This window comes from Lissotriton helveticus, chromosome 1_1 (genome assembly GCF_964261635.1).
Source record: "Lissotriton helveticus chromosome 1_1, aLisHel1.1, whole genome shotgun sequence".
Lineage (NCBI taxonomy): Eukaryota > Metazoa > Chordata > Amphibia > Caudata > Salamandridae > Lissotriton > Lissotriton helveticus.
Genome location: NC_136057.1, coordinates 709,695,440 through 709,709,373, shown reverse-complemented (window position 1 = coordinate 709,709,373; position 13,934 = coordinate 709,695,440). Strand labels below are relative to the sequence as shown.

The 13,934-nt window shown below is 50.2% G+C and overlaps 2 protein-coding genes across 9 annotated transcripts in view; one reads left to right on the top strand and one right to left on the bottom strand.

Annotated features, from left to right (window-relative positions):
• The window catches only part of LOC144763508 (uncharacterized), an 11,170-nt gene extending 3,434 nt beyond the window's left edge, over nucleotides 1–7,736 (top strand). Inside the window, exon 2 of the mRNA XM_078649568.1 lies at nucleotides 7,680–7,736. Coding sequence (XP_078505694.1) covers nucleotides 7,680–7,736 — 57 coding nt within the window. The remainder of the gene's footprint in view (nucleotides 1–7,679) is intronic.
• The window catches only part of PPP1R12A (protein phosphatase 1 regulatory subunit 12A), a 1,571,083-nt gene that overhangs the window by 214,431 nt on the left and 1,342,718 nt on the right, over nucleotides 1–13,934 (bottom strand). The window lies entirely within an intron of this gene.

Genomic DNA, 13,934 nt, shown 5'->3' with positions numbered 1-13,934 from the left:
GTTGCTTGTGTGCGACTGAGTATGACAAGTGAGCAGCAGGGGGCGGGGGATAGGTTTCTTGATCTTAATGATCTTTTCAGTGAAAAAGCTATTTAGAGCATCACAGGATTGTTGGGTGGGGACCTGGGAAGGGAGGAGTTCTGGCATCAGACGTCAACTCGCCCATAATTCTGAATATTTCCTTGGACTTATTGGGGGCGACAGATTCTTTCGGAGAAGTATGAAGATTTCGCAGCTATAATTGCACTTTTGTATATTTTCCGTGCCTCAACGTAAGCCTCTCTGTCGAGTGGTAAGTAGAAACGCCTCCACCTGCGTTCCATCTGACGCAGTTTGAGCTGCTGGGATTTCAGGGAGGTATTGAACCACCTGTGTGAATTGCTGTGGCGAGAACGGGGAAATTTAGACAGGGGGGCAAAAAGTTCACTGGTTTATTGGTTAAATGAAAGGAGAACCACACAGTAATTATAGAAATATGTATTTATTAATTTAACACTATCTAGTACGAAACAGTATCTCCTACACGGAGATAAACACAAAGCGCACAATACTAAAGCACAGAAATAACAGTAAATAGCACTAATACACAGTGGGCACCAGGAGGGGAGCAAACCATATACTAAGAAAGTGGTATAAGAACCACAAGTCAAGACAGTGTTGTGAGTACGTAAAATTGCTGGGACCCCAAAGTGAGTAAGTAGGAACCCGATGGAAGATGGGTGCAGTGTGGGAACACAACCGCGTGCTCCATACAATTCTATAGGAAAGTCGCGGTTGAAGTTTTAGAGTTTAAGAACCCTTCCAGTGGACTTCGAAGAAACTCAGTGGAAGATAGGTTAGAGAGCCACCCCACCCGTGGATACAGAGGTACCCAAGTTACACATCCCAGGGAAGCCACGTGCATAGGTCTGAAGTGGCGTCGGAAACGGCTGTTGAACCCAATGGAAAACTTCGAAGAAGAACAGCTGTTGGAAGGAAGAAAAGTGTCAGTTGGAATCCAAAGGTGGGTTCTTGTCGAAGAGTACCTGAAAGCAGAGGGGAAAGAGTCTGGGTCACTCAAGAGAGACCCACCTCCAGGGTTGGTAGTGCTGAGGTATCTATTCACAAGGTAAGGAATCTATAACTAATTGTCTCTTTCAGATAAACAAGTTACTTACCTTCGGTAACGATATAACTTTAAGAGATATAGATTAGTTATAGATTCCTTACCGCCTCACCCTTCCTCCCCGTTCTGCGACTGACTTCTAGAGTTAGGGACATCCTTTCAGGGCCCTAGTTTTGTGCACAAGTTGCCAGTGTCCTGTACGGCTCTGCGCTTCTGGCGTGGAATGTCGTGTATAAGAACGGACATCAGCGCCCCAGCGCAGAGTCTAAGTAGAGGTTGAGTTTGTCTGCCCTGGCGTTCAGAGAACCTGCCAGGTGTTGAACGACCAGGGATATGCCCTGATGTTCCAGCCATGTCGAGAGACTGCGAGCCTCTTGACATAGGGTCCACGACATCACCCCACCCTGTTTGTTGCAGTACCACATGGCGGTGGTGTTTTCCGTGAACACCTGCACTACTCTTCCCCAAACAAAGGGAAGAAATGCCTTTAGTGCAAGATGGATCGCCTTGAGCTCCAGAAGGCTGATGTACAGCCCGGACTCCGCCGGAGACCAGAGGCCTCTGATCTCCGCCTCTCCCACGTGGCCGCCCCATCCCAGAAGTGATGCGTCCGTCACAACTGTGTATTCTGTTTGGGGCAGGGAGAGGGATCTGCCGATGACCCAATCCGTTAGCCACCATTGCAATTGTCATAAAGTGCCCTCCGAGATCTGAACGCAATCGGACAGATTCACCTGATGCTGTGCCCACTGGAACTTCAGGTCCCACTGCAGAGCGCGCATGCATATGCCAACTGTCATGATCTACCAGCAGGATGCAGGAGTCCATGAGGCCCAGCAGCCTCAGGATCATTCTGACCGAAAGGGATAGAGGTTGAAAGATTGGAATCATAGCCCGAATATCCCGGACTCTCTGCTCGGGAGGGTGGACTTGAAGTACAAGTTAGTTACCTTCGGTAACAATTTATCTGGTAGAGATGATTCTAGCCGCAGATTCCTTTACTTAGAATATCCCCCAGGTGTGAGACTGGACCCGGAAAACTTTCTTGCCCAGCATCCCTGCGCGCCGGGGGGAACGAGGGGGGGGTGGGGGGTGGGAGTGGGACGGTGCCACGCGGCTCCGCCCGACGTCCTCTGCGGCGTGACGTCCACAAGGTCACATAAGCCCCACCCCGGCACGCTGACACCAGTATGCTTCGGAGAACTTTTCCGCGCCAAAACGCGGAGCCATAACAACAAAACTGAGGAGAGCATGGGAACAGAGTGCGAAAAAAACAGGTAGACAAAAAAGAGAAACAAAAGGTGAAAAACACCGCCAGGTGGCACAAGGCACCAGAAGGCGACAATAGCAGGCCAGAGCAAGAAAAAAGGACAGAGCACCACTGTGAGGAACAGCTGGTGCAACTAAGGCGAGAGGACCAAGTGGCAGTAAAACACCAGAAGGCCAGAGCAGCAAGTCATAGCAAGAAAAGCGTAAAGCACCACTCAGTAGAACCACCTCGCAAGCCAAGGCGAGAGCCATCCTGGAGGCACAAGCAGGAGAGAGCGCAGTGACCGAAGAAGAGCGAGAAAATTGGCAAGTACAACCACAAGGGAAAGGGCCACAAGCCGGGCTATACTGCCAAGGACGACCATACCTCCTGAAAAAAGGAGAAGGTCAAGGGCAGGCAAAATAACCCAAAACGAGGAAGACCAGGAGGAGATCAGAACTTCAAAACAGAGAGGAGAGTCAAGTAGGCCCTCATGCTGGAGAAAAACCAGCCAGAGGGATGCCTGACCTGAAGAAAAGGAAGACACCTATAGATGACAAGACACCCAAAAAGTCGATTGCAGTAAACCCAAGCAGAGGGTCCTCGCAGAACGGGGAGGAAGGGTGGGTCATGAAGGAATCTGCGGCTAGAATCGTCTCTACCAGATACATTGTTACAGAAGGTAAGTAACTCGTACATCTGATAGAGACTACTAGCCGCAGATTCCTTAACGTAGAATAGATACCCTAGCCATACCCAAAGGGGAGGAGGGTCTGCGAGAGGACCTTTCCCACCTCAGACGAGCAAAAGACCCCCAACAGAGGACCAGTCACGGGGACAGGGAAAATAACTCCATCCACCGTAACAGGGGATGAGCCACAGGTCCTGAGATGAAGAAGACCTCAGCATTGAGGAGAAACACCAGCCCCACAGGGGAAGTGCCATAATGACAACGAGGCAACCCAGTCTCCACCAACGGGAGAAGCTAGGGTCAAACGAAGGAGGCCCGACCACCGCAAGCCCATCAACGTACCAGTGACCTCCACTGGAAGCTCCAAGGTACAGACAACGCAGAGGAAGAGCCACCTACCGAATCCAAGGAGAAGGGGTAGAAGTACCGAAAAGCACTCCACCAGGAAACAACCCAGTGAAAAGGGCAGCCGAGCCCCTCATAGCTCGAAGTCAAGACTGACCAGCGCCTCAGCAATAGGGCAGGCGGAAGAAGTAGTACAGCAAAGCCCTCCACCGGGAAACAACCCAGTGAAAAGAGCAGCTGAGAAAAAGAACGAGACCTAACAATGGCCCTGTGGGACAAAAACAGGAGTAGATTAAATCAAAAAGGTAGGTTGTGTGGCACTCTGTTGGTTATCCTTTTGGTTGGGTATTCCAATTATCCTTTGCTGATGCTGGACGCTTGGGTGCTGGTGGGTTTGCTCCCTCTGACCTGAAGGGAGTTGTGACATAATAACCTATGTATGTACTGTTAGGCTTAACAGTAGACCCAACTGCACTCCTTTGGGAGAAATGAAATTCTTCAATCTTTAGAGTTCAATGTAAATAAATGTACATCCAACTTGATTGAGTTAAACTCTTATTTAATAATTTTTCACGGGTATTTCATCGTTCTCGCTGTTACATCACAGCTCTATGTTCATTTCTTTTGATAGATAATTTATCCTCGTTACAATTAATGCAATCCAAACAAGTATCCACAAGTGTATTTCAAAAAACCCTATGCATTTCGTGCAGAGGCACTACATCAGGGGAAATACATGTAATCTAAAATGGAAATGGAGTGTAAAAGAATGTGTCAATGATCAGGAAGTAGGCCTGCTATAGTTTGATTGAGGGTGACAAATTATAGAAAAACGCGGTGATCATGCTGGTGTTACCGGGGAAAAAAACAACAACGTGGGTTTGGGATGAATAAATCATGCCTCTGGGTGAAAATAATACACATGGTGAGTTGTCTCGCGTTATGAATCAGGAGTGTGAAATTAGTCCGCGTGTATAACACATGTTTATACGAAAGTCTCCGTGATGTGAGGGCATCTGGAAACATGCCGAGACATTATGGTGATCGTTCGTGAATGTTTTGTGCCCGTGTCCTGTGCTTACAAGTGCAGTTACGTTGATCGCGGTGAATGGTCAAATAAACATATGGATTGCGTCTATACCTAAAATATGCATTATTTGAGCTTTTTATGCTCTTGTCCATGATAATGATAAAAACGATCATTCCTCTTACCGGTACTCGTGATGGCGATCATAAATCTATTCGCAGTGAAAGTTCTTCGGAAGACGCGACGCATGCGCATATTGGCGTATTATTGGTTTCTATGGCGATTACCCGGAAGTCTACCGTCATGAACTTGTGTTAACCATGGATTATACGCGTTAACTGATATTGTCGTGATTGTAGATCGTAACTTGAAAGAAAAATGAATGCACGGTGTTATGTATGTAAGCATGCTACAAATTACTGTGAATCCTGTGACGAACTATCGGGTGTGAAGTGTTTCAGAAGGAAACTGCACGTGGAGGCCATTTTGAAGTGGTGTAATAATCATGGTGTAGATGGGTCGGATGAACTGTCAAACGCTATTATGTGGATTGTGGTGAGATTGTTGGGTGTCAGGTTGACAATAGTTGATTAAGGGACGATTGAATTCAATGTAAGAACATTATTTTCATTATCACCTAAGCATGTGTATCTGCTGGAACCTCCAGTATGTCTGTTGTACGATTAGCAAGCTTATGAACAATATAAAAAGGTCTAGGGTAATAAACAGAATCAAAATAATAAAAAACAGAATCCAAATTATAAAAAGCAACTGTATTCCAGTCGATCGTTTAACCCAGTAGAGTTACATGAGTTCAATTTCTTAATCCAAAACATTTCATGTTGGAGAAGTCTTTTTCTGTTATCGATTCCTTGGTTCACAGGGACAACCTCCAAGACCATGAATCTGGTCTGGCTGATGTTGTGGTTGTTGGTGACGAAGTGGGCGGCCACGGGAGCTTTCATTGTTTTTTTCCTGATGGTTCTTTTATGCTCTGTCATGCGAATTTTTCTTTTTGTTTCAGTTTTCCCAATGTATGGGAGACCACATGGGCATTTCAATAGATATATCAAATTTTTGGTATCACAGGTGGCGTTGGTGAGAAGTTTGCCTGTAGTTGGATGGTTGAGAGTGTTACCACGAATGATGTTGTTACAGTGACCACAGTTCATACATAGATTGGTACCTGTGTAGATGATGTTTGATTCTCGTGGTCTCGATTCAAGTTGATCTTTTAAGTTCCTTGATCTCTGATAAGCAAACAAAGGTTTCGTAAAAATTCCTTTGAAATCAGGTTCGTTTTCAACCACCTGCCAATTTTTAAGAATGATTTTTTTGATCTGTTGACTTCTGGTTGATAACTTGGATACAAATACTGGTCTGTTATGATCGTTTTTTTTAGTGTGCACTTTCAGTAATTCCGACTTGTTCATAGTTCGTTTTCTCTCCTTCGCTTTATTCAGGATGTTTTCCGGATATTTTCGTTCCTGAAATTTCATGATCATTTTTGTTTCATTAATTCTGTATGTGTTGTCATCTGATGATATCCTTCAAAGTCTCAACAGTTGCGAGTATGGTAAGTGACGTTTGAGAGACATTGGGTGGCAACTGTCAAATATCAGAGAATTGTTCCTATCAGTGCTTTTGGTGTTAACCAGAAGTCAACAGATCAAAAAAATCATTCTTAAAAATTGGCAGATGGTTGAAAACGAACCTGATTTCAAAGGAATTTTTACGAAACCTTTGTTTGCTTATCAGAGATCAAGGAACTTAAAAGATCTACTTGAATCGAGACCACGAGAATCAAACATCATCTACACAGGTACCATTCCATGAATGAACTGTGGTCACTGTAACAACATCATTCGTGGTAACACTCTCAACCATCCAACTACAGGCAGATCAATCAAACTTCTCACCAACGCCACCTGTGACACCAAAAATTCGATATATCTATTGAAATGCCCATGTGGTCTCCCATACGTTGGGAAAACTGAAATAAAAATAAAAATTTGCATGACAGAGCATAAAAGCACCATCAGGAATAAAACAATGAAAGCTCCCGTGGCCGCCCACTTCGTCACCAACAACCACAACATCAGCCAGATCACATACATAACAGAAAAAGACTTCTCCAACGTGAAATGTTTTGGATTAAGAAATTGAACTCATGTAACCCTATTGGGTTAAACGATCGACTGGAATACAGTTGCTTTTTATAATTTGGATTCTGTTTTTTATAATTTGGATTCTGTTTATTACCCTAGACCTTTTTATATTGTTCATAAGCTTGCTAATCGTACAACAGACATACTGGGGGTGCCAGCAGATACACATACTTAGGTGATAATGAAAATAATGTTCTTACATTGAATTCAATCGTCCCTTAATCAACTATTGTCAACCTGACACCCAACAATCTCACCACAATCCACATAATAGCGTTTGACAGTTCATCCGACCCATCTACACCATGATTATTACACCACTTCAAAATGGCCGCCTTGTGCAGTTTCCATCTGAAACACTTCACACCCGATAGTTCGTCACAGGATTCAAAGTAATTTGTAGCATGCTTACATACATAACACCATGCATTCATTTTCCTTTCAAGCTACGATCTACAATCACGACAATATCAGTTTACGCGTATAATCCACGATTAACACAAGTTCATGATGGTACACTTCCGGCTAATCACCATAGAAACCAATATTACGCCAATATGCACATGCGTCGCGTCTTCCGAAGAACTTTCACCGCAAATAGATTTATGATCGCCACCACGAGTACCGGTAAGAGGAATGATCGTTTTTATCATTATCATGGACAAGAGCATAAAAAACTCAAATAATGCATGTTTTAAGTATAGACGCTATCCATATGTTTATTTGACCATTCACCGCGATCAACGTAACTGCACTTGTAAGCACAGGACACGGGCACAAAACATTCACGAACAATCACCATAATGTCTCGGCATGTTTCCAGATGCCCTCACATCACGGAGACTTTCGTATAAACATGTATAACTCCATAATGTTATACATGCGGACTAATTTCACACTCCTGATTCATAACGCGAGACAACCCACCATGTGTATTATTTTCACCCAGAGGCATGATTTAATCATCCCAAACCCACGTTGTTTTTTTTTTCCCCGGTAACACGTTTTTCTATAATTTGTCACCCTCAATCAAACTATAGCAGGCCTACTTCCTGATCATTGACACATTCTTTTACTCTCCATTTCCATTTTAGATTACACGTATTTACCCTGATGAAGTGCCTCGGCACGAAATGCATAGGGTTTTTTGAAATACACTTGTGGATACTTGTTTAGATTGCATAAATTGTAACGAGGATAAATTATCTATCAAAAGAAATGAACATAGAGCTGTGATGTAACAGCGAGAACGATGAAATACCCGTGAAAAAGGATTAAATAAGAGTTTAACTCAATCAAGTTGGATGTACATTTATTTGCATTGAACTCTAAAGAATGAAGAATTTCATTTCTCCCAAAGGAGTGCAGTTGGGTCTACTGTTAAGCCTAACAGTACATACATAGGTTACAAAAACAGGAGTGCCAGGGCCCAAGCCAAGGCCGCCGGTCACAGAACAGAAGAGCAGGCGGGGGCATCCAGCTGCTGACAATGTCACAAAACTAAACGCCCGGACCACATCAGGCTCAGAACAAAGGCAAAGCCAGTAAACCGCGCCAAATGGCCCCAAAGGGGAATCGTCCCGGACGGAACCAATCCACTAAGTAGCGGGTCCCCGGCTTCAGGCAGCGGACAAGACAGGGATGGCGGCACCGCTAAAAGTGCTGATGGAAGAAGAAGGAGAAGATGTTCGCACCTGCGACATACCGTGACGCCATGTAGACCAGATGCCTGAAGGACGACCACACCTCCCGAGCACAAGAGAGCTATGAAATAGTTACCACTGCCCCACATAGGGCAAGTAACATCCCAAGAACATGGGAACCCTCATAGGAAAAAAGTATCTGCATCAGAGGACAATAACCAAAAAGACTTGCGGAGACACCGCAAACAGCTTGCCAATGAGCCAGAAAGAATACACGGAAGGCCTAATCTCAGGCTAACAAGGCTGACCAACAGCCAAAACCACAATAAAAAAACCACACAGAACACCCACCACCGGGGTTACTCACAACAAGGCCCCAGAACACAATGGAGAACAACTCCCAAAACTAGAACGGCTCCCCAGTCACTGAGGGGGAGAAGGAGGAGAGGGTGGAGCCCAGGCAGACACCTCTGAATGGCAGAGTCCGCAGGGGCGAGGAACAAAAGGGTGCCATCAAAGGGAAGGTCCGCCAACCGTTCCCGAACATTCTCCGGGAACACACTATCCCGGAGCCATGCTTGGCGACGAAGGGCCAGTGAAGAGGCCACGGCACGACCAAGCACCTCCGACACATCCAGAGAGGAGCGAAGATTGAAGGCCGCCAGCTCCAGGCCATCCAACACATGGTGCCGGAGACCAACGCTGGCACCCTCACTAGAAGCGGCAGACAGAAGGGACTCAGCCAAATCCCACAAGCAAGAAGTGGCCCTTGCCAGGACATAAAGAGTGTTAAGGGCCCACAAGGCTGCGCTGGTGGAGGCAAAGATATTCCGCCCCCAGGAATCCAACCAGCGTACCTCCAGAAACAGAGGGGACAACACTGATGACAGGGAGGGAAAAGCCGTCTGCAAACGAGTGCCCCTGGTTGAAGGGTGAAGAGAAAGACAGATAGGATCATGAAGCGCATAACAGTGGCGGTGCAGAAGGTGCTGCGGCACCGGTTCCCCCGTAGCGGGTCGACCCCAAGCCCCCATGAGGCAACTGTGGAGTGAAGCCTCGAAGGGCAAAAGCAGCTCCCGACCACCAGAGCCCTGATGGAGGACCTCCAGAAGATGATCCGTGGGGAAGTGGGCCGCTGGACCTCCCATGTGCAGGATCCCCGCAACCATGGAGACCGCGCGAGCGAAGGCTGCCCCTGCCTTCGTAGGGCCCCGCGGTGGGGAAAGCAACTCCTCTGTGGGCGACGGCTGCAGACTAAGGCGGCCGTCCCCAAGGCCAACCAGTGAAAGTAAAGGCCAAGTCCGGAAAGGGGGAAGGGGAACCGAAGAATGAGGAACCTGAGAAGACTGCTTCTTGGTGACGGCAAAGAACCGTCCTTAGACGACGCCGGGGAAAAAGCCACAACTCGACGACCCGTCTCCAGGGAGGATAACACCATCAACTGCCAAACCTCTGGCGACGAAGAGGTGTCTGAAGAGTAATCGACAATCCGGCGCCGTCCCGGAGCTGTAGAGTCCACAAACGGAGTCGGGTCAATGGCGACCGGTGCCGAAGGAGACGCCGGAACGACCTCCGCCACAACGCTTGGTGCAGGAGACCGAGGGCGGGACGGAGCCGGGGCGGCCAAGGAGCGGCGCCGAAAAGGTGCAGACTCGACCTCTGACGAGGCAGCCTCCTGCGTGGAGGGACGAAGGGGGCCTGGGGACACGCCACCGACCCATAGCTAGCCCCTGCGGCGCCACCTGGGCCAGCAGCCGCCGACGCCTAAGCGGCATAGTCTTGGCCTCGGACAAGGCTGCCGCCTGTCCAAAGGATCGAGAAGGACTCTGGGACACCCCCCGAGCCTGGCAACCTCCCACAACACCACAGGGACCACCGCAGAGGTTTACGTCGAAGCAGAGGCGCCGTGGTCCGTAGGAGGGAACCCCAAAGGGCCGCACCCAGACGACACCACATCCTCCGAACCTGGAGCCGAACCCGTTGGCGCCAGAGTCGCCGGCGACGCTGCGGATGGCCCCGCACACGTCAAGGGATCCGTAGATATCCCAGGAGGAGCCAACGAGACCTGCAAGGCTGCCGCATAGGCCTCCATCTGGGCTCTAGTCGCCCCCGCACCGGGTAACTGCGGATAGGGTGATGCGGCGCTGCCGGAGGCAGAAGTGGCGGTTCTTGAAGCCGTCCGCAGGGGACAGGCACGGCGATGACGCCGACCTGGACATGCGAGTCGAGAGGAGCTTCGTTCGGCGCTCCAGCCGGGACTTCGGCTTCAACTGCAAACACGCCTCACAGTCCGTGGAGTCGTGGTGCTCCCCCAAACACCACATGCAGATTGAAGGGGGATCCGTCGCCGACATCTGCCATGTGTAAGACGAGCACGTTTTAAAACCTGAATGCATTCACACACTGTACCCAGACAAATCACTCAAGAGCGAAAAGGGGAAGGCCTGAACCGGCCATTAACACTATCTGGGTCCACGTTGCACGCAGAAAAGAAGAAAACTGTTGTCAGTGCGCCGGGGTGGTGCCTATGTGACCTCGCTGACATCATGCCCACGGAGGACGTCGGGCGGAGTCACGTGGCACCCCTCCCCCCACGCCCCGGCGCGCAGGGAGGCTGGGCAAGAAAATTTCCAGGTCCAGTCTCATGCCTGGGGATTATTCTACGTTAAGGAATTTGTAGCTAGTATTTTCTATCAGATACTGCATCATGACCAGAAACGCTCCGATGAAAAGAAGCTTCTGAGAGGGGGTCAGGTGTGACTTCGGCACGTTGATAGTGAACCCCAGCAAATGCAGGAGGTTGGCCGTAGTCTGGAGGTGGGAGACGACTGTCTAGGGCGAGCCTGCCTTCAACAGCCAATCGTCGAGATAGGGGAAGACTAGAACCCCTGACATGAGCAGATGAGCTGCGATCACTGCCATCACTTTCGTGAACACCCGAGGGGCACTGTTAAGGACAAAGGGGAGCACAGTAAATTGAAAGTGCTGGTGGCCTACCATTAACCACAGGTAACGCCGGTGGGCCGGCAGAACGGGGTTTTGTGAAAATAAGCGACCTGCAAGTCCAACGCCACCATCCAGTCTTCTGGGTCGAGGGAAGACAAGATCTGAGCGAGCGTCAACATCTTGAACTTCTCCTTCCGGGGGAAGCGGATGACGTTCCTGAGAGCCAAGATAGGATGCAGGCCCTTGTCCTTCGTGGGTACTAGAAACTAGTGGGAGTAACAACCACAACCTACTTCTGGGGCAGGAACTTGCTCGATGGCTCTATTGGCCAAGAGAGCCGTAATTTCCTGTTGGAGAAGGGCCAGGTGATCCTCCGACGCGATGTTACTGAGGTGGCATGGATGGAGGGGTAGTCTCGAAGGGGAGGTAGTAGCCCCCTTCGGACTTTCTGCAAAACCCACCTGTCCGACGTGATGGTGCGCCAGTGGGGAAGGTGATGGTGGATCCTGTCACCCACTGGCGTTTGATTGGCCTGAAAGGTCAGACTAGGAAGGTTTGGAGGCTGCAGCAGGGGGCGGGGGGGGTTGGTGGCCTGGCCCGCCCACTGGCCCCCAGAACAAAGGCGGTCGTTCCCACGTACACAGCCACATAAATGATGGGAAATTTGCTGCGGCCTTTGGCTCTGGGAGGGACGTAGTGGGGCACCCCTTCCATAGCCACGAAAGGGGCGAAAAGCAGGCTGCGCAGGGCAGCTGGAGAGGCCCATGGACATGGCCGTAGCCTATGAGTCCTTGAAACGCTCCAGAGCGTTGTCCGCTTTGTCGCCAAAAAGGCGACGGCCATCAAAGGGCATGTCCATGAGGGTATTCTGGACATGCCCTGAAAAGCTAGTCGATCTCATCCAGGCGTAGCAACGAAGGGCTACTGACGTGTAAATCGTCCCGCCCAGAGAGTCTGCGGTATCCAGCCCACAACGGATGGCAAACTTCGCCGCATCTCTCCCTGCGGCAACAGCCTGGGAGAGCACTGTTCGTGCCTCCTAGGAACACTGAGGTAGCACCTGCGCCACCGTATCCCACACAGTGGGAATAAGGGGCCAATATACATGCGGTGTCCCAAGCAGGCAGTAGAGAAAAAATGTTCTTTCCAAGATGATCCAGCTTCTTGGATTCCCTTTCGGGTGGAGCGGTAGGGAAGGTGCTCTTGGAAGTGGAGGCTTGGACCACCAAGCACTCCGGCGTGGGGTGTTGGGAGAGGAAAATTGGGTCGCCCGGAGCCGGGCGGAGGCGTCGGGCAATCATCCTATCCACGGGAGCCCCCGCGTTGGGCCTGGACCAGATGATCAAAAGGACGACGGTAAGGGCTTCATTAAGCGGCAGCAGAGGCTCTGAAGAGCTCGCAGCCGGCTGAAGCACCTCTGTCAGGAGGTTAGTCCTGACCGCCACTGTAGGAAGCTCGAGGTGGAGAGCCTCGGCGGCCCTCCGCAACACCACAGCTTATGACACTTCCTCCTCTGTAGCCACTTTAGAAGGAGACAACAAGCCAAGGTCAGGGGAGGTGTTTCGACCACTGGCATCCCCCAGTTCCTCTCTCCAGTCATGCTCAGAGTCTAGCTGATCAGTTAGAGGGTCACCTGACCCCTCCCAGTCCTCCTCCTCATCCTCTGGGTGCCAGGAGTTAACAGAGGCACAAAAACCCCACTCAGCGCTGGTTCCTGCGTTTGACAACGCCTGTCCGTCTCTGGGTCCACATCAGGATGGAGGCCGGGGTCGACGCCGGCCGGGGGCACGACCGGCGTCGGTTGCGGTAGCGGTGCTGGAGGTAGCGGCACCGGTGGAGGTGTTATAATGTCAACCGTCGCCAATCCGGATCCAGGCCTGGATCCAAGGGGAGCCTGCGGCACTGGAGCCAATGCCAGAGAAGGCCTAGGTCCCCCTACCGAGTCCGCGGGGGGTCCGGGCTGCCCAATGATGGCGTGCATCGCCTCGTAAAACTTACAAAGCTTGGCAGGAGTCTCTCCGGGTCCCGGGAAGGGAGGGAAGCTCGGAGTAGGCTCTTCGGGGCTCCATGCGTGGAGCCGCGTTAGGGGAACCTCCCTCGTCGCGTCAGCTCACCGATGGAAAGAAGTCAAAGAGCGACTATGCTTCTTCGAGTTCTTTTTGTGCTTCGACTTACCCGACCCAGAGTGCGAAGACTTGGAAGAATCATGATGGCTCCGCGACAGGTCCCTCGACCTCCCTCGCGGTCGGGACCTCAAACGGCAGGGAGCCGACAGCCGGCACTCAAGAAACTTTTGGGACAGCTCCCGCAAAGCCTTCGGAGCCATGGACCGGCAGTCGGAGCACGACTGGGGTCGTGGTCGCCCTCCAGGCAAAAGACGCACACGCAGTGCGAATCTGTAACCGACATCAGTCGGCTACAGGAACCGCATGCCTTGAATGCGGCAGCCCTACATGCACCAGGAGTCGTAGACTCAAAAAAGACGTTGACAAAAGTCGCTCAAAAACATCAGTCAAAAAGTGACTGGAGGTACCGCTCTCTCCGGATCTGCGTTGGCTGGCTTGGAAAAATAAAGAACGGATGTCAGCGCGCGAGGGCGGTGTCTAAGTAGCTCCTGCGACGTCATCCTGACAACCACGACACAAACGACAAACGCTGAACCGACCAACACCACTTTTGGGCACGCAGAGGTACTGCTGACGAAAAACTTTCCAGATCCAGTCTGACGCCTGGGGGATAACTAACATATTTATTTCAGAT